Source organism: Thermobia domestica, chromosome 14, assembly GCF_964235325.1.
Source record: "Thermobia domestica chromosome 14, izTheDome1.hap1.1, whole genome shotgun sequence".
Classification (NCBI taxonomy): domain Eukaryota; kingdom Metazoa; phylum Arthropoda; class Insecta; order Zygentoma; family Lepismatidae; genus Thermobia; species Thermobia domestica.
The window spans coordinates 7,326,713-7,348,057 of record NC_137467.1 but is presented as its reverse complement, the minus strand read 5'-3'; the positions used below and the strand labels follow the sequence as shown (position 1 = coordinate 7,348,057).

At 38.3% G+C, this 21,345-nt stretch overlaps 1 protein-coding gene across 1 annotated transcript in view; it reads right to left on the bottom strand.

The window, feature by feature from the left end:
- Positions 1 to 11,234: 11,234 nt before the first annotated feature.
- LOC145669494 (kynurenine/alpha-aminoadipate aminotransferase, mitochondrial-like) overlaps positions 11,235 to 21,345 on the bottom strand; it is a 63,620-nt gene continuing 53,509 nt past the window's right edge. The window contains exons 7-10 of the mRNA XM_081737674.1: positions 20,935 to 21,111; positions 19,894 to 20,020; positions 18,935 to 19,143; positions 11,235 to 14,981 (exon numbers count right to left, since the gene is read on the bottom strand). Of these exons, the coding sequence (XP_081593800.1) occupies positions 14,874 to 14,981; positions 18,935 to 19,143; positions 19,894 to 20,020; positions 20,935 to 21,111 (621 nt within the window). The 3' untranslated portion in view covers positions 11,235 to 14,873. The remainder of the gene's footprint in view (positions 14,982 to 18,934; positions 19,144 to 19,893; positions 20,021 to 20,934; positions 21,112 to 21,345) is intronic.

Sequence of the window (21,345 nt, the reverse complement as noted above, 5' to 3'; positions counted from 1 at the left end):
GTGTTCAGACAATCTCACCCCCCGCCTATGATCGCCGTTACGCAGATTTCTGGGATAAGGAGTATTTTGATTCATGAAGCGCCTCAACTTAAATTGCTGTTGCAAATTTAAAAAAAGAAAAGAAAAGAAAAGAAAAGGAAAGAAAAGAAAAGAAAATGTTCAAATTGGCAGAATATGAACAATCTTTCTTTGTTTGTGAGGTTCCTCATTTGACTTGCTACAATATTTTTCATATTCATCTTACAATGAGATATAACGTTTAATGTTTGAATTTCATATGCATACGATATATTGTTTTTTTTTTTTAATTAATACTTACTGTTTATGAATATCATAGACGAAAAAAGCCGATCTTTTCTCACTCTTTTCGGCCTTGAACTAGGAATACACGCCATCCCTATGCTTTGACGCGCGTCCTCTTGTGGAAGTGTTTCCAAACTACTCATCCATAAACACAGTTTATTGAATCCCACTTTATATCTACAGCCAACCGGCACAGCACGGCAGAGTCCAACCCAATCCAGGAGCCGCAGACATGCCCGAGGGGGCTTGTTCAATCCCGGACCTGCCTACCTTTATACGTACAATGGCTACCGCCCTCGCGTGTAGAGGTACTTTCGTATCTCATCCCGGATCCAATGGTATGTGTTACCATTGGAGTTTGATGCCAACACTTGTCCCACAGACCTTCCTCATATATATATCAGAATACCCGTTCTTCGCACAGGAAAAATACGTTTAATTTTGGAGTTAAAGGGGTGAGTTTGGATTTAAAGGGCATCGGAAGTGTCACTGTTCGTCTCAGTGACCTCGAAAACTATGGATTCGACACTAATATCTGTCATTTTCGATTATTTTAATTCCCACTCCCTCCCTCAAACCTAAGTTACACCGTCAAAGTGAAATACTAAAAACCATCCCAGGACCGAACTTCATGTATGTGGCAAACTTGACCCAGATCTAGGTCGGGTGGTTCAAGATATACGAAGTCATAGTCCCACATAGCACAAGTACGTCCACGGGATGTCCGAGACTGAGCCCGCAACGGACGACGGGACATCCCGGGATATCCGAATGTGCTCCCGGGACATCCACAGGATATCCGCGGGAGATCCAGATGTCCGCTAATATCCCGGGATACGGGATATTCAACGGGACCACGAAGGGATGTCTATTGGTTTTCCCTCGGACCTCCTGTCCCATCTGGGACGTCCCGTGGACATCCTACATGGGAATCCTTCAGAACGTCCCATACAGGACGTCCATGGGATGTCTTCTCATTGTCCCGATAATCCCGGGAACCGAATGGGATGATTGGGATCAAAATGGGACATCCCAGGCACGTAGTGTGCTATGTGGGGTGACTTTCAGATTCATATAATTCAATTTCACAACTCCAGAAGTGAATGAAATTCTCATTCTTCTTGAATGTTGCCTTAAATACAATATTTTCTCATTTGAAGGTAATATATATCAGGTTGCAGGTTTAGCTTTGGGAAACCCTTTATCACCCTTATTAGCTAATCTAGTACTTCATATGGTTGAAAGTAGAATATTAAAAGAAAAAGATGTCGATATGTTAAAGGTGTCTATTTTGACACTGTATGAAATACGCGTCTAATGAACATTTGTGTTTCTGGTATCATTGTGAAACTATTGTGAAACCGATAAAATCCTGATAAAGCATGATTTTCTCGATGCTATCAAATTAAAGCCGTGTCTAACGTTTTCAGCTGAGGACATCAATCCCTATATAATAACATGGTGAGTTTCTTTCCAAAATATTATAAAAACTATTTGTTTTATGCAGTTCAAAATTTCTTCAGATGTTAACCTATCCCAATACTACATGTTCACTTTTTTATTTTTAAACTAGCTCTTATAGTTCACTAATATTATTTTTTACAAGGAAATATGACAACGCCGGAAACAGCATAAATATATACACAAAATTCAAGTATTCAAGAATCAACAGGGTTTCTTTTCCTCCTCGTGGAGGTGCAGATAAAAACTCTCTCCTGATCCATTCACAACATTGTTCCTCACGGAACTTCAAAAAGTTGGTAGAAGAGGGAAACAAGTTACAAAATGAGAAAAGATCGTTCATTTAATAATGTGTAAAATGTATATCTTCAAGTCATGTTAGTTGACAACCTGATCATATAGTTCGAAAGAAGAACGGGTTGCGGGTGGTAAGACTGGCTGCTGTCAGAAATGAGTCAATCTTATTTACCTACACATCTTTTTACTTGTATTTTGTAACAAGCCTTGTCAAGCAGGGTGCACTTTAACTATTTTCATTTTTCAACCTGATAATAAATCTTGATTCTTGCGCGGTGGAAAAAGGAGACCCGACAGAGGAAACGCAAACCTAAAAGCATAATCATCAATATTTTGCTTTCCAAAATAAGGAATATAACTTTAAAAAGTAAAACTTTAAAAGAAACATCTGGAAAGTTAAAAGAACAAACCATGGCATTTCAGACGTGTGTGTAATATATCTATACATCTATACATATACAGTATGGCGCTAAATTCGTTGTAGAAAAGCAGAGGAGTGATTCCTGAGAGTAAAACATACAAGAAAGTTCCAATAAACATAGGGCGAAAACCCCATCGTTTATATGTTATAGGCTGCTAAAAACATGAAAAAATGAATTCTAAAGGTCCATAGCTCTAAAACTATGGGACCTACTGTAATCGGGACAAGACTTCACTTAGAAACTAGTATGAGCTCTATCCAAAAATACATATTTTAGAATCCTAAGGTACTCACGCAACAATCTTCATGGAGGTAGTTGCAGAGTATACTTTACATCATAGGCCCGTAGTGAAATTCCATCTACAAACATTGTTGTGGAAGTACCTCAAGATTCTGAAACACATATTTTTGGATAGAGCACATACTAGTTTCTAAGTGAAGTCTTGACCCGACCAAGACAGGTCCCATAGTTTTGGAGCTATGAACCTTTAAAATTCATTTTTCCATGTTTTCGGCAGCCTATAACACGTAAACGATGGGGTTTACGCCCTATGTTTATTGGAACTTTTTTGTTTGTTTTACTCCCAGGAATCACTCCTCTGCTTTTGTACAACGAATTTAGCGTCATACTGTATATAGGGTGGCCCATTTTAACCTTTCCACGGAAATATCTCTAAAACGGTTGAACATAAATGAACTGAACAAAAACTCAAATAGCAAATACCATGGGGCAAATCGAATGGTGATGTCGCGGTGCCCCCTAGAGCCGCTCTTCAAGAGGGCCCGGGCCCAACTTCAAATTGCTTAAATGGAAACATGGGGCGAGTGACACCTCGTTCGATAGATCTTTAAAAACTAAAAAGCGATGTGGCAAAAGATAGTTCATATGGGTCACCGTTTTCAAAATGGCCGCCAAGACATGGTGCCTGTATCAGATAAAACGACCAGTACCACTAATATGAAAACGGTTGACTATAATAACGAATGAACAGAATAAAACTCCTATATCGCCTCCGGTGCTTGGGGTCCCTGGTTCCACCCCAGCTCCCGTCGTGTGGACTTCGTGGTGGACAAACATCGTGCTCGTGGGTTTTCTCGGGGTTCTCCCGTTTCCTCCTACTTTCTTCATTCCACCATTTCATTCATCTCTCATCATCACCGTCTCCTTTAACCTAACCGGCATAAACGCGGGACGTAAAACTTAAAGATTTCATTTCATTTTAAACTCCTATAGGAAATCACAGAGGGTATTTATCATTCCACTCCTCGAGAATAATCCAATGGAGAAAAAGATTATTAAAGTATAAGTGACATAATGATAAAGAGGAAATGTAATTGTTAGAAAATTATCTTTCCGATCTCTCTTCGTAAGTGGGTGAAGCGGGAATGAATGGTAAAATTTCAAATGAGAACCGCACTTTTACTTGCAATAGGTACGGTTTGTCTCAAACACTTGGGTGTACATGTGACTGGTACTGTAATGAACCAATATTGTGCAGACGACTTTGGAACAAAACCAACGTTTGTACACATTGTTCTAAAATTGCATTGTTCGACAAATTTGTTTCGCATTTCAGTTGATTCATTTTTGCACAAATCACTGCCTGCAATCAAAATGGAAGGTACCATTTAACAAGAATTTTATCTACTTTTTTCCATTACAGACATCTATCTCTTATAAAAACACATTTCAGATAATTTTGTTGTGTAGATACAATTTGCAAAAACTAAGGTTATCATTTGATATTTCACCGTTCCTTCCCATCCCGCTTCACCCATTTACGGAGGACGTTGGAACGATGATTTTCTAGGAATTAGATTTCCTCCTTTGCATTATGGCACTTTTACTCTAATCATTTTCTCCTCTGTTGCAAAGTTTTCGAGGCGTGGAACGATAAATACCCTCTGTGATTTCCTATAGGAGTTTTATTCTGTTCATTTATCTCCAACCGTTTTCATATTAGTGGTACTGGATGTTTTATCTGATACACGCCATTTTGAAAACGGTGACTCATATGAACAATCTTTTTGCCACAACGCTGTTTAGTGTATGAAGATCTATCGAACGAAGTATCACTTGACCCATATTTATGCTTAAATTTTGTATGCTGGGCCTGGGCCCCCATGAAAGGCGGCCCTGGGGGCACCGTGACAACATCATTCGATTTGGCCCATGGCTTTCCCATTTCAGATGTTGTTTGGTTCATTTATGTTCAACTGTTTTCATATTAGTGGTATTGAACGTTTATCTAATACAGGTAGCATATCTTGGCGGCCATTTTGAATACGGTGACCGATATGAAAAATCTTTTGCCACATCGCTTTTTAGTTTTTAAAGATCTATCGAACGAGGTGTCACTAGTAACATGTTTCCATTTAAAATTTTAAAGGTGGGCCCCGGGCCCCCTTAAAGATCGGCTCTGAGGGGCACCGCGATATTACCACTCGCTTTGCCCTACAGTATTTGCTATTTGAGTTTTCGTTCAGTTCATTTATATTCAACCGTTTTCGAGATATTTCCGTGGAAATATTACAATGGGCCACCCTGTATATACAGCGTGAGCACAGAAACAGTACCTGATTTAAAAGTGCCATACAATTAACATTTAATTGAATATTTACATGAAATTTTGTACAGAGCTCAGTAAACTCAAAGTATTTTCCCATCTATCTTTCCAGAATCCTAGTTCTGACCAGGGCAGCTAGAGGGCAGTAACATCGAAAATGGCGTTCACTCCACAGCAACGAAGCTGGTGCGTTTTACAATTTGCAAAAACAAACAGTTTTGTGAGAGTTGTAACGTATATCCTGTTTCTAAATATATATCTGGATGTAGCTCTGCTGTTTGAACCTATTTCTGCTTGCACACCATCGCGATACGCCTGATGTTCCACAAACCATTTAGAAGTCGGAACCTTATGGGACCTGGAATGATTAGTTTCTGCGGCAGAATCATTTTTCAAAGGAGTAGGGGTATTATTTAACGTCACGGAAACTTTAACTTTTCCACCATCTATTATAAATTGCTTCTTGTTAATGTCTATTGTTCCTTTAAGAAAACTAATTCCGTCTATTCCTATAATAAACTTAGGTGACAAGTTTTTATGCAAAAAGAATTTGAGTTTATAGGTTAAACCTCCAATTTTTATCGGTAGAACAACACATTGATCTAAATAAAGCACTTCCTTTCCAATCCCCACTCCACGAAAAGTATCTTTAATATATTGCACTCTCCAGTTAGTGTTTCGCTCCCATTCTTTAAATGAGTCTATATCACAAAGATTCACTGTACTGCAAGTATCTAAGGCTCCTTCTAACTTTCGTCCCAAAAAATACGCATCGATAAATGTAGCTATAGGTTTCCTATTATCTTCGGTTGACGTTCTATTCATCAAGGCCGCCTGTTGTTTTTGTTGTGTTGTATCCGGACACCTGGCTGAAAATGACTTACAAGTTCGTGGTGCCCTCCATCGGTACTGCTGGAATTCAATATGGTCTTGGCCCACCCTTAGCCTTGATCCCAGCTTCCACTCTTGCATGTATACTTTCAATCAGGTGCTGGAAGGTTTCTTCGGGAATGGCAGTCCATTCTTCACGGAGTGCTGAACTGATGAGGGGTATCGATGTAGGTAGCTGAGGCCTTCACGAATTCGGCGCTCTAAAACATCCCAAAGCTGTTCTATAGAATTCAAGTCAGGACTCTGTACAGGCCAGTCCATTACAGGGATGGACGTGTAACCACTCTGCCACAGGCCGTGTAGTATGAACAGACGCTCGACCTGTTGAAAGATGCAATCGCCATTCCCGAATTGCTCTGCAACAGTGGGAAGCCAGAAGGTGCTTAAAACATCAATGTAGGCCTGTGCTGTGCGAGTGCCACGCAAAACAACAAGGGGTACAAGCCTCCTCCAAGAAAAACACGACCGCACCATAACACCACCACCTCCAAATTTTACTGTTGGCACTACACACGCTGACAGATGACGTTCACCGGGCATTCGCCATACCCACACCCTGCCATCGGATCGCCACATTGTGTACCGTGATTCGTCACTCCACACAACGTTTTTCCACTGTTCAATCATCCCATGTTTATGCTCCTTACAGCAAGCGAGGCGTCGTTTGGCATTTACCTGCGTGATGTGTGGCTTATGAGCAGGCGCTTGACCATGAAATACAAGTTTTCTCACCTCACGCCTGTCATAGTACTTGGAGTGGATCCTGATGCAGTTTGAAATTCCTGTGTGATGGTTTGGATAGGTGTCTGCTTATTACACTTTACGACCTTCTTCAACTGTCGGCGGTCTCTGTCAGTCAACAGACGAGGTCTGCCTGTACGCTTTTGTGCTATACGTGTCCCTTCATGTTTCCACTTCACTATCACATCAAACGCAATGAACCTATGGATGTTTAGAAGTGTGGAAATCTCGTGTACAGACTTCTAACACAAGTGACACCAATCACCTGACCACGTTCGAAGTCCGTAAGTTCCGCGGAGCGCCCCATTTTGCTTTCTCACGCTGTCTAATGACTACTGAGTCGCTGATAACGAGTACCTGGCAGTAGGTGGCAGCACAATGCACCTAATATGAAAAACGTGTTTTTGGGGTGTCCGGATACTTTTGATCACATAGTACACACACACACACACACACACACACACACACACACACACAGTATTTTGACTGTTTCCTGACCAACGTTACATTACTTCTTAGGAACGTACAATTGCGTCTCTTCTGAACAGAGACGTTTATCCTTGTTTCCCCTACGTAGTTCATAACATTTCATAATTTTAGGGGAAAATACCTGGCAACGTATATCACTTCTACTCTCCTGATTCATTTAAAGAACCAATTACCGCTTGGTCTCAAACTGGAATTATTATTTTCGGCTGAAAAATGTTATCAAACTCTCAATCAAATTTGGTCGATATATGAACGGTAATGGCCTTGAAGAAAATTGGAATGATCACAAATCGCACGGAATCAATAAAAATATACATACAGAAAGTTAAATTAGTCCATATATGCACATTTGTGCATACTTCTATTTTGTAGTTGACCATCAATCACGACAGAGTTAATACTTGATCTGTTGATGATTTGCGGGTGAAACGCGGCCCACAATCTTGCTTGCCGAAGATCTCCCAGACCAAAATCTCGTATAGCCAAAATCTTACCCGATGAAATCTAGCCTGGTCAGAATCTCGCGGAATAAAATTAAGCCATCTAAAATTTCGCTGGACCAAATCTTGCAGTAGTGATTTCTTCTGTACAAAATGTTTAAAATATATATTTAAAATATTCATTGTACACTTGGAAATATTAATAATTCTAATAAATAAATAAACGACAAGACAGGACATAAGTTATTTTATTAATTTTTAAAGAAGACAAGAAAGATAGGTAAGCAGTTAGTTCCCGGCTTATAACACTTGTGTCGAAAACTGATCATCATAGTTCACACTCAGCATATAATTTAAACATTAATTAAATAGAGGTGCAGAACAAGAATGAGGAGCCACTTTTTTTGGAAAATTTACGGGGAAAACCTGTTAACTCAGAAACGAACTTATTTATATAGGCGGATAACGTGTGTCTCATGTAACTGAGATACAGAACTCAAAAGTTTGCTCCATCACCATGATATATTTCTTTGTAAACAAGGCAATGAACATATGTATTTAGTAATATTATGAAGGGCAATTTATATTTATGCACTAATAATTTAATTATAACAAATATGTTTTGATCAATGGCGTGTTTAAGGTGCTATCGGGCCTGAGCCCCCTCGAAATAATTTCATTATTATTTTTTTCGCACTATACGTACAACACAGATGCTTCTTACTGGTTCCAAAGCCCCCCCGAAACAATCTCCTACATACGCCACTCGTTTTGATAACATTTGAATAATCGATATTATAAGTAGAAATACTTTAGAGGAATTTCAAACCAGAATTATCACCGAAATAAGAACACGTAAAAATGTAAGTAACTGTAGTCGTATTGTCGAACAAACTACCAAAGGGTTGACCTCTTGAATGAAAGTGTCAGAGATACTTGTTAACACTAGAAGGACCAAGCCGTCATTTTAACCGCATCAGTTAAAACAATTTTCTCTCTCTCATATATTTATCTGAGTTATACAACCAAACTTTAGAACTTTTATTATTTTAAAGAGAGGTTTGATATAGCATTGTATGTCTATTTTAAATAAATACATATTTTTGTTGTATATCCTAGAAGGACCAGACCGTCAATTTGATTGCCTAATTTAAAAATCTATATTTTGTTGTTGATGTGGACAGTTTTATAGGTTGTACGCTATATGGTAGTATCTCTGTTGGAAATAATAAATTTTGAAATATTTTACATTATTTTTCCAATGAAAAAAATGAAATGAAATCTTTGAGTTTTACGTCCCACGGCTATGCCGGTTAGACGAAAGGAGACGGTGATGATGAGAGATGAGTGAAATGGTGGAATGAAGAAAGTGGGAGGAAACGGGAGAACCCCGAGAAAACCCACGAGCACGGTGTTTGTCCACCACGAAGTTCACTTGGCTGGGGCTGGGATCGAACGCGGGACCCCAAGCACCAGAGGTGAACGCTCTACCACTGAGCCACCGCGCCCCCCTATTTTTCCAATGAGTTTGCTATTTTATATATATTTTATTTCTGCTTTTCATTGCTGTAAAGGTAAAATATTTGATACTTCTTTGAATGATTTGCTTCTTCAATAATGTTCGTATCTCGTTGGTAATACTGTACTCTGTAGAAGTAAATGTTGTCTTGAAGCTCTTTCTTGTTTTCTTGAATATGAATAATTATAAAAGCAACATGAGACCTGATGAAATGTTACGTGCCTTCTAAGACTTGAGTGAAAATTAATTTCGCTTAGAAGAAGATCAGGGAGACTTCTCTTATGAAGAAGGAGTAGTAACGAGAAAGCAGTATCTGAAGCTACTACTTCGGATAAAAGGGAGAAACCAGATATAGAAGTTCCAAAGCAATCGATCAAATATCTTTATAGCAACTGATGGGACACGTTGGAGTAAAGTGGACAGACAGAACAATGCTGGGCGTACTGCCTCACACGACATCCTTTGGGAAAAACCTGGTTTGTTATATTATGCGTTACATTATATTGAAGATGATTTTGTTAGTGTTTTTTCCTTGTTCATAGACGAAACCATATTTAAAAACATTCTGAAATGCGTCGTTATTGAAACTCATAAACAGTGTCAAGATTCTCTTTGGCCACTGTCAATTGCAGAACCTCTTTCATTTCTAGCAATATTGATATTTCATGTAGCTTCAGATATACCCGTAAAGGAACTATAGAACGAAAGCTATGACCCAGTGTTTCACAGAAAGATATTGGGAAGAAAGAAATTTCTTGAAATAATGAAGTATCTTCGATTTGATGAAAAGTGACCTAGCTCTTCAAGGTTAAAAGCGGACGAGTTTGCTTTGGCATCATCTGAGTGGAACTTACTCATTGAGAATTGCATCAGGCACTATAAAACTCACAAAAGTGTTTGTGTAGATGACCCGTTATTCCCCACTAAGATGAGATGCGAATTTATGTATTATATTCGGGCTCATTTGATTATCACATGAACACGGGCTGGGTTCGGGCCTAAATGCTAAAACATATTTCGGACTCAGGTCGGGCGCCGGGTCCGGGCTAAAAATTCCGGCCCGTGCAAACCTCTAGTGCCTGGGCCTGGGCCTAAAATCACCTATTTTATTCAACCTTCTTGGTATTCTTTGTATTGGTCTTAAAACCATACTTATAATGACTGTGTTGTATCGTATATAATAAAAAGTTATAAAAGAAACTTAATCCCGTGTGCTAAATTGTTCTACCTACTACCTTATCGAAGTAATTTAACAATATGTTTAGGAAATACCCATGGACGCCTGAAGGGGAGGGCAGGGTCGGGCCCGAGTCCCCACCCCTGCACAGAGAAAACTCCTCCGGACAGCGGTATATTGTACAAATATAGAATCCTCTTGCTTACTACAGAAATCAGTATGGAGCATACGTTATCCGTATGGTACATAGGCACTGGTCTTAGATGTTACATCATACCGTTGCAGGATGTCTGACATCTAACAGTTTTCCGTATATCACATGCATATATTTATGTTACCTTCGTCAGCTATATGTTATATACGTCCATTTGTATGTGAGATCCTGACCGCCTACATTGTTTCATACAGAAAGTACGTATACAGAAAGTATTATAAAACATGCGTTTTCAGTTATACGTCTGCTGTACGTTGTCCAAAAACTACAGGAATTACGCATGTAAGCTATCTTTTTAAGTACGCCACCTACAATTTTTTTTCTCAGTGTGGCTCACGAAAATGTATTAAATTTCTCCTTAAATACATGTATTAAGGTTTTCTTAATACAAATAAAAAACATCAAACGTAATATAACAACTAGGAATTTGAGCCCCCCCCCTAGAAAATTTTCTTCGGGTACCCATGCAAATATCTGCTAACTGTTGTTAAATAGCAGATTGTGTTTGTGTTTTCCTGATAATAATACACATATTTTTTTAAGTACATATGCCTACAATTTGTAAATATTGTGTGTATTAAGATATGTATTCAAAAATCGCGCGTATTCTGAAACGATGTAAGCCTGGGTGCTTCATCTCCCTGTGTGGTTGATGGAGTTATGTGTAGACCACTGAATATGAGTGTTTGGGATTAAAAATAAGAAAATCTAAAATTAGTACTTATAATAAATTTATTCTTTTCATTACCTACCTGTATATACATATATAAAAGTATTCAAACCTACATTTTCAATTACAGGTACACTGTGGTGGATTCATTTTTCATTTAACGTACATAAAATAAGGAAGTAATTAACATTTTTATGTTTCCCGAGTCGACATTATTTATCATGAAACTTATTCAGAATACGTACTAAAAATATGTTACATAACTAAAAAAGGCACATATTCATCACGAAAATGTAAAATTAATTCTTAACTTAAAAATTGTTGAACTGGATAACTTTTCGTTCTATAAAGAGAATCATTTTACATAAAATACAAAGTTTATATTAACTTAATTCTGCGTGACATTGTTTCGCAAAACCTACAACAACATAAAGATGTACTTATTGGATGTCATATGCCCTACTCCACGGTGTCTGAAGCTAACTAATTCAAAACCAAGTGAACGAGAAGCTACTTCATATACTAGTATGTATATTAATGTGTATCTTATATATAGAGCCGACAATTTGTTTCTCATATGCAGGTCCACACTATTGGCTTTGTATACATTATGGACGGATATTAACTCCCTATCGAAAATTGCTCACAACTTTTTAATTACTCAACCAATTTTCGTGAAATACAAACCATTTTGTTCCTTACAATAGTGAAATTTATTACATGATATATCATTTGTCATTGCAAGTATTAGTGACGGTTCATAGTATAACGCCTTATCTTGAGCGAACAGGATCAGCTGGCATTCACGTATGAATTACGGCAGGCAGTTCGTGAAGTACAGCTATGATTGCGAAGTGTGAAAGGATCTCGTGCCTTAGTAGATGCAAAGGCCATAAGGAATTGCCATTCGAAGCTAATGGACTTAGGTTCTGTAACAGATATTAGGAGAGACACAGTCGCCCTTCAACATTCAAGAAGGAGGAAAATATGCAATTGATCCAGGAAATATTCACTTGAGTCCTCAGAAATCACAAACACAGGTATCTCGAGAAAGTGATTTAACCCAATACAGGCCCTATCCACTGGGGGTCTAGGGGGACCGGGCCTCCCTAAATTTTTGCTGGCCAATCTAAAATTTCCACGGTAGGCTTGTAAATGAACTATATGATGATGAACTATAATATGGTTGGATTGTCCTCCCTTAACTTTTACTGGGCCCCCCTACATTTTTGGGCTGGATATCGGCCTGATTCCATACACAATACAATACCCAAACTGTTTTAAAGAAAGGGTTGAATTTTCATTCATACAAATCAATTACTGCGAGAAATTACTGCGATGAAGGTAAACTGATCATCCATTGGAATATGAAGAGATGATACTCGCTTGGTACGAAGACTGGTCCGTTCTTTTCGGTAACATTCTCTGATCAGATAAAGCTGTGTTTGATCTTGGGGATTTGATTACCGACATGATTGTTATTATTGAGCACGAAAGGATGCGAGGGTAGTTTTTTTTTAAAAAAAAAACAAACCCCAAAGGTCATAGTGTGGTGTGGCATGAGATTCATGAAAGTTTAAGGTCCATACATCATCCGGGACACAACGAATGCAGAACATGATGCCATGCTATGCTTCAATATTATGTTCACGGTATTGTATCAACTTGGACACTTACAACGATTTAACCTTTATGCAAGGTGGGACTCTGCCTGATTTCGCATGTCCTATCTATGAATTGCTGGACACTCATTTTCCAAGATACTGGTTAGTACGTCCCCCTTAAATAGCCCTCGAATGCTGACCTAACCCCCTGTGGCTTCTCCCTCTGGTGGCGCACCAAGTTTACCAAAAACTCTTGATGAATTGGAGGAGTGAATTCGCTAACTTGTAGCTGGAGTGTTTGCAGAAGACTTTCGCAAATATTCCCAACCGTTTACGAGAACTGGTGACTAATGACGGTTATTATGTGGAACTTTAGCAATGCATAACAATTTTACTATTGTAAAGAACAAAACGTTTCGTGAAAATTGGTTAAGTAGTAGAAAAGTTATTAGCAATTTTCAAGGAATAGTTAATTCCTGTCCACCTTGTAGTTCTAGAACTTTGTAAGACCAAGGAATATTTAAAATTGTTAAAATGCGTAAGGGAATTAAAACTTCAAAGTTTGTATCAAAATCAGAGTATGTCAGGAGGCTCATAAATTAGCAATATAAAACTCAGCATACAAACTACTCATTAAAAAAAAAGTAAGTAGACATGTGTTCAAGCGCTTCTGAAAATCCAGATTCTAATGAGTAGGGAGAGAGAAATTTACATAGCATTTTCCTTCATATTGACATTGATGTACTACTGTGTCTCCTAATCACAAGAAAATGGCTGAAATGTTTTAAATGAATTTTGGAATGTGGATAATTGCCTCGTTCGAAATTAAGTTTTGGATATAGAACTTGGCTCGTTTTTCGTTATTTTACGTTACTTTGTTATGCTACTTTCATTAAAATGGGTACTCTTAGCGGAAGTTCAGGTTTAAAATTTAGACATAACAAAAACTGAGTATCTCATTATACCGTTCCTTTCATACATTTCTAGGAAAGTGTACTTCTAAATAGCTGTAGGGAAGAGACCATAGACTTTTAAGAATTTTTCAAGTGCGTTTCCTAAAGGAGATTTCTAACTTTATGCCAAATATATAGTATCTCAGGAGTAACTCAAATTCTGCAAATGATATATAAACTCCTTATTACAAAATTAAGTTGTCACGTCATCACTGGTACATTGTTGAACCGTTTGAAATTAAACTTGGCACATACTTGACACTTTGCTATAATCACCTTGGTTCTTATCGTGTCAGTTTCGGAAAATTGTGTATTTTATAAGGTAGAAAAGTATTCAAATGTTATGTTATGCCACGAGTCCGTCAACTTAGGCAGATAAAACTTGGTAACAAAATTTCTTATTAAAAGCACGTTGACATGTTTTCAAATGTTTTTTGAAAATTCTGCCTGTAAGGGGCCGGTGCAAATTTCTACATTTTAAGTTCTCATTTCGTATTCATAAAATGGCGAAAGTAATTGTACGTTTCAACCGTTTAAAATCAATTTTCGAAAGCAGCACTAAGTAAGAAAGACTTCAGCATTTACCATCACACTTTGATTGAAATAGTTATCCTAACGGGGAAAAGGGTGTTTAAGTTTTTATATAAAAATAACGATTGCACCACTTGAAATGAATTTTTGAACATACTTCACACAATTTTTATACATCCATTCTTCCCAAGAATCTTATAAAATAGAGGATCTGTCCATATATATATTCATCCTATTAAATAATGAAGCCAAACAACAACCGAGCATCGGCACGCCTGATTGGCTACTCTAGTTTCCGCCATCGTCTGATTGGCTACTTTAGTTTCCGCCATGTTTGTTGGCTCAAAACATTGCGATCCTAGTGGGTGCAGTGGGCAGAGTAGGGGTGGCAAAACTGTGACGTATGGCTTCAAGATTTTGTTGTAAGGGCAGATCCTCTATTTTATAAGATCCTTGATTCTTCCTGTGCGAGAAACAAGCGCTTCAGTATATGTTGTAACTGTCTGCAGAATATCCAGCTGATTCCCCAGTAGGTCTTCGTCTTCTATCCTTTATGCGGTACAAAAATCAAAAATACTTGATTACTGCTTCAATATCACCGTCGGTTATTTAACGACGAATCTCCAATCTGAAGATGAAATGTTCTCTCCCCTGCTTGAATTTTTTGCTCTTCTCTGATTAATTCTGCTAGGTACTGGCAAGCCTGCAAAATATCGAAAGCTTATTTTAAAAGAAATATTCTGTGATGTACTAGATCGAACTACACATACAAATATTTCAGAATCACACCAATGAAAAAAAAATCAAAATTTTGAAATAAATGTAAACTGTTTCTCGTAAAAATTGCCACACGAAGAGAAAATTACAAGAATGCATCCGAACTCTAAAGGGATTTCTGCACCAGAATATGGCGTTTGATCGATTACAATTTCAGGGGAATAGTGCGAGTGTGATAGTCTTGGATAATTTCTTAGTTATTCGTTACAATCGAACGAATCTTTCAGTGGAATAAAAGGATTGAATCTTTAAAATTAATCAGATTGCGTTGGGTGAAATGAAATTATTAATTCACTTTGTGTAATTGACACGGATTTACTCAGCAGAATCTCTTGATGGATTCAGAGAATGGTACCTAACAACAGAAGAGTGGGTTTCATTTAACAGAATCATATGAACGAAATTGGGCAAAAGCAATACTTCAAAACAGAGGGGCGTTACGTAACAGAGATGCAAAGTATGAACCTATTGCGCATGTCTACGAATCAATCATGCCTCCCTTGTTAGCTTTTGTACAGTCCGCAGCAAAAAACCTGCAACATGAGCATGTAAGTTTATTGTAAAACTACGCCTAACAACGCAGGGAATCAACATAACGTCTAAGTGGCATGAATCACGCCAGGAGAAAACTTGGCGTCCTCCCCTAAACACTTACTTTGGGGCAAAAGACTTCGTCGTTTCACAATAAACTTACATGCTCATGTTGCAGGTTTTTTGCTGCGAACTGTATCTTGTTTGCTTATAATTAACAAGACCAGTAATCAAGAAGAAATGAAATTTTCTAAGCACTTTAGAAACATTGCAATCTTTCTTTGTACCCTTTTATTTATACCTCTAAGAAAACCAACTTTGAATCAGCTGACTTGGGTTGAAAAGCGAGTTGACTATTTTGGCTGAAAGAAGGAATCATATTGGAGAATCACATGGAAACTTGCAATTAGTCAATTCATCGGAACCAAAGACTTCGATTCAGAAGAATGATCGAATCTTTGTTTGGATGAATCGAAAAAGAAAGCTATGGATATCGGTATCACACGTGCCGCAACCAAATGCTCCGATCCGAAGAAACGAATCCTTGTCGGAATGGGTAGACAGAATCGATTCCGAGAAAAGAACCAAACTGCCCGCCACTAATGCGTGAGACCAGCAACCTCCTCGGCTCTGTAATGTAAGTGTAGTACCGCGAGAGGACGCTTTAAGCAACTCTAAGCTAGCGGAATGTGAACGAACAGAAAGAAAACACACGAGCAAACGTCATGCCTCGTTGACGTTACAGGGTGTAACACAAATAGACGAATACACTCCAACAGGAACTGCGGGGCGCGGTGGCTCAGTGGTAGAGCGTTCACCTTCGGTGCTTGGAATCCCTGGTTCGATCCCAGCTCACGCCATGTGGACTTTGTGGGGGACAAACACCGTGCTCGTGGGTTTTCTCGGGGTTCTCCCGTTTCCTCCCACTTTCTTCATTCCACCATTTCACTCATCTCTCATCATCACCGTCTCCTTTAGCCTAACCGGCATAACCGTGGGACATAAAGATTTCATTTCATTTCATTTTCCAACAGGAACTATGAACTTCAAACGAAGAAATGTCTTCAAATGGATTATAGCAGCAGGCATAGTTTTCTACTGTTTTCAATCACAGACTAGACAATAAAATTCAACAAAATACTGGGCTCAAGCTCAAAGGCATCGTACATATTCTAGGTGGAAAGTTTCGTAGATTAATTTGCATAGTAATTGACATCTCTTTTAAGAAAAACATATAGCTTTTCTTTAATGCAGTTCTCCTGCGTTTATACTCATGTTATACTTCGTAGTTATCTCTCAGTGCAATGCTTTGACACACACAGACGCACTCAACAGTAGTACGAGGAAGGACCACAAACTAAGGTTGCAAGGCCGATATTTCTGGAGTTTCGTCTGCTATAGAGGACTAAGGAATGTGTACTAAATTTAATACATGGAGTTGGCAACTGTGCAGAGTTTCAGCCACGTACGGCACTAGTTGTATTGTAAACACAAATGGCGACTCGTTTGGAAAACTGGTCTCGCAAAAAAGTCCGCTCAGTTATTCAATTTCTGTAGACGAAACGTAACCGTGGCTGAAATTCACAGGCAGCTGGTAGAGGTTTACGGAGAGACTGTAATATGTCGTCAGTATGTCGCAGAATGGTGTCGAAAGCGGCTGGCAAAGACACGTCACCGACGAGGAGCGCAGTGACCGACCCAACACGGCATTAAGAGATTTGAACACAGCTCGCGGCGAAGAGCTGTTTAAGAACAACAGAAACGACATCTGATGGCAGAATTGGGAATGTCGTTCGGAAACGATCGTAACATTGTGCACGTCGGCTCGCTAAAGATGAGAAGGTGAAACACTTCGTGACAACGTGGCTGAAGACGGAAGGACAAGATTTTTACTGGGACGGAATCTTCAAACTCATCCCACGATGCTCCGATTGCCTCAACCAACATGGAAACTATGTCGAAAAATAACCTAATGTACTGGTATGTACTATCTGTTGACTGTATGAAATAATATACAGTATACACGTTTCACTGCAGACTTTGTAACCTTACTTTTTTGATCTGTCCTCGTAGATTTAAGTAAAGAAAAAGAAAATCAAACTTTGTCAGAATTACGTTATCATACTGAAGGGTTTTCCACGAATTTTCGTGGCCTTCAAGTCACAGAGTCTGCTGTTTTAGGGGTGTAAATGCAGTGCTGTAGTCCTAAAATTTTCAGAGCGTACACGCTGTTTTGTAATCATCTATGATTATCATAAAAGACATAGAAGACATTTTTTTAATGAACAATTTCAAATGAATGTATTAATTAATTCAATCAAAATATAAAGGATACAGAAAGGATACAGGATACTGAATAGAAAATGTAAAGGATACAGGATAAAGGATATAAAGGATACAGTATAAAAGCATTTCATGTATTTTCTCATGACTCCTATTTGTATACCTGGTAAAAATATAAGAAGAAAGGCAATATAGTGCTGATTTTATGATTGGAGTCATGGCCCGATTAAATAAATAAATAAACGGAACAAAAGTAAAAAGTATTATTAATATACGCTTTGAAGCAGAAAGTATACTCTAATGACTAAGATTAATCAGACGGTATACGGCGGCACACGGCGTGTAACCTCGACTACAGCCCTGTCTAAATGCTTCCGGTTTACGGGTGAAAAATAACTACCGGATCCAGAAGGATCAGTTGAAGGCTGCGGTGTCCTGAACATCAAAACAGAATACAGTAGTGCAGTATTTATATATATTTAACAAATAACATGACAATTGATATACCTATTTATTGGTAGCTCTTACATATAATACACTATAATAATTATTATTATTATAATGTGACTTTAAATAGTGTATCAAGCAGTTTTTGAAGTGGGTATGCCAAGAAAATCTCGCGAACGGTTGTTACCTACGAAGATCTGTATGATTTTAGTAGGGACATACAGCGTTTATGGAAGTTATACTAATTATGACATAGCAACCATTTTATTGGTGTCTGAGAATTGTTTCGAACATCATTATTGGCTAATCATATGTTTCAACGTTCCTCATTGGTTATTCCATTCTTGGTTGAACAATGAGTTGACATTACTCGTACAATTTCCACTTACTTTGCGGAGATGAAGCTGTCAGAAATATCTCTGTTTACGTGAGAATGTACTCTGTTTACTCTTTTTAACTTCCCCAAGAGTATTAACCAACTTGAGAGAATGTAGTACATACAATCAACAAGGTAAATAACTTTCTTTGATATCCATGTATCTTAATAATGTAATTATTGGCGTTCCCGTAGATTTCACGGGGTTATATCCGTGTATGCTTACTATAACTTTTCCTTACCGCATCCATATCCTCATCTGCTAGCGTTGAATATGATATTCGTATGTATTGAGTGGGTTTCGTTTCGTCTGCAAGAAACGACCTTCCAGGCGCCACAATGACCTTCTTGGCTAAGGCTCTTTTCATCACCATATCGTAGGTATCTCGAACACCAACAACTTTCAACCACAGAAACAGACCTCCTCTGGGTTCGATGAATTCCACGAGACCTAAACGAATTACAAAGAAATGACTTAGTTTATAAAATTCATGTTAACGCTAATTTTTTTTTAAAACAATGAAAAATTTCAGTTTAACGTCCCACGATTATGCCCTTTCGGCTAAGGAAGACGACTGATTAAAGGAAGTGAATGACGATAGAAGAATTAATGGAATGAGAATGTAGGAATAAACGGCAGGACTCCACCACTAACTTACTTGGACGGAGATCGAACCAGCGTTCCTACGTACTAGAGGTAACCGCTCTAACACTGAGCCATCGTGCCCTCTGAAGCCGAACTTAAACATTAATAACTAGCAGTTTACTGTTACAGTGAGTTTTAGGGGATCGTGGCGACTCAGTGATAAAGCACTCGCCTCAGGAACAGGGGCGGATCCAGGATGGACTTCTGGCGGTGCGGTGGGTTGTAATACTGCTACTTAGAACTACTTTAAAGAGCTCCAAACTCTGGGATGGGTTATATATATATATATATATATAATAAGAAAGTTTCCTCTTCTGGGGGGGGGCGATTGCCCCCTCCGGATCCGCCACTGCTCAGGAGAAATAGGTTCTTGGTTCGATTCTCGATGACAAGTTTGTGGTGGACAGCATCGTGCTTATGTGTTTTGTCAGTGTCCTCCTTTCGTCCTCCCACATTTTCATTCAAACAAATATATTGAATAATATTATACCAAAAAAATCATCTATCAAGGAAATTTAGTTGAGCTACTAACTTATAATCAATTACGAAACTTACCTTTAAGATATTTGTCAACAGATTGCAACATTTTGTCCAGTTTCTGACGATAGAATGCACTAACACTGTCCAAGTGCTGCATTAATCTTTCAAAGCTCCAATTTGAGAGGATCTCCGTTAGAATAACCTTCAAAGAATACCAAATGAGTTTTTTAACCTGAAAATACTGATAAAGTCAAACTGTACATTGAAAAATAGTCCAAATGTAATTTTTTGTGGACAATTTCTATGTAAAAACGCTAGTAGGAATATATTGTGCTCGGACTCTATATTAAACTGTATGAAAATTAGCTCCTTCTTGATTATATGGTTAGCACATGGGTCTTTCGCCTAGAAGACCCGGATTCGATTGCTGGTGAGAGCTCGTTTGATTCGTGTACCATTTTGAGGTTAGGTTAACGTTTCATATAGCCCCATTGCTGGAAGAAATGATTAAAGAATAACATTAAGTGCAATGCAATTGCAAAATAACATTAAGTGTTAATTGATAACATTACTGGACAGTTCGTTTCTTCAAAGAATGCCGCCTTCTAGCTATGGTGGCTCGTGCCATTAATAAGTCATCATCCGATCATACGGAAAGGAAACTTCTGGAAAACACCTCCCGATAACTAAATGGCCAACCAGAACCCTCATTTCGAACAATTGACAATCGCTTCTCAACTCCACATGGACTCAGTTTCCACAGTTCTAAATGCAGTGTGTGTTCAACACTTTAAATTGAAATGCTGTCTTAATTTGTAGGTCTACGTCTCATATTGCCTCAGTGCTGTAAAAAGATGCTAGATTCCAACCAACTAACCTTTCAACACCGAAGCTATATAAGGTATGGACCTAGTTTAAGGTGGAGTGCGAACCACCATGCTAGGACCAAAGAACATTTGATATATATATATGAAGCGAGGACTCGAACTGTTAAAAAGTCAAACCAAACTTTCTACCATTATAATCTCCAACCACTTAAAGTTAATTATTACTAGCAAACCACATGTATAAATATTGTTTTTCTTCAAAAAAAAAAAAAGTTAAGAAATCAAATACCTGGTGTAAAGAAGGCGCGTGGCCAGGAGACACTTGTAGATGCTGCTCTAGTTTGTCAACAAGAAACGTTGGTCCAACGAGACAGGCCAAACGAAATCCTGCGCAGATTGTCTTTGAAAAAGTCTCAATCCGTAAAACTCTGCCTTCGGTGTCCAACGATAAATAGCTTATTGGTCGCTGTGGGAGAAAATAAATATAATTAGACATTGTTTCAAGTTAGGTTTCATCTAAATAGCTATTACAAATAAGCTTAGTTGTAGCCAGTTGTGCTTATTTATTAAAGCAGCTAAGACAAAATATCCGTTGTTCTCATTTCAATAAAAATGCAATGACAAAAATCCGTAATGTCACCCTATTCCATCCCCACCACTCACCCTTCACGCCGTTGAATTTTGACTTAAATGGTATCGA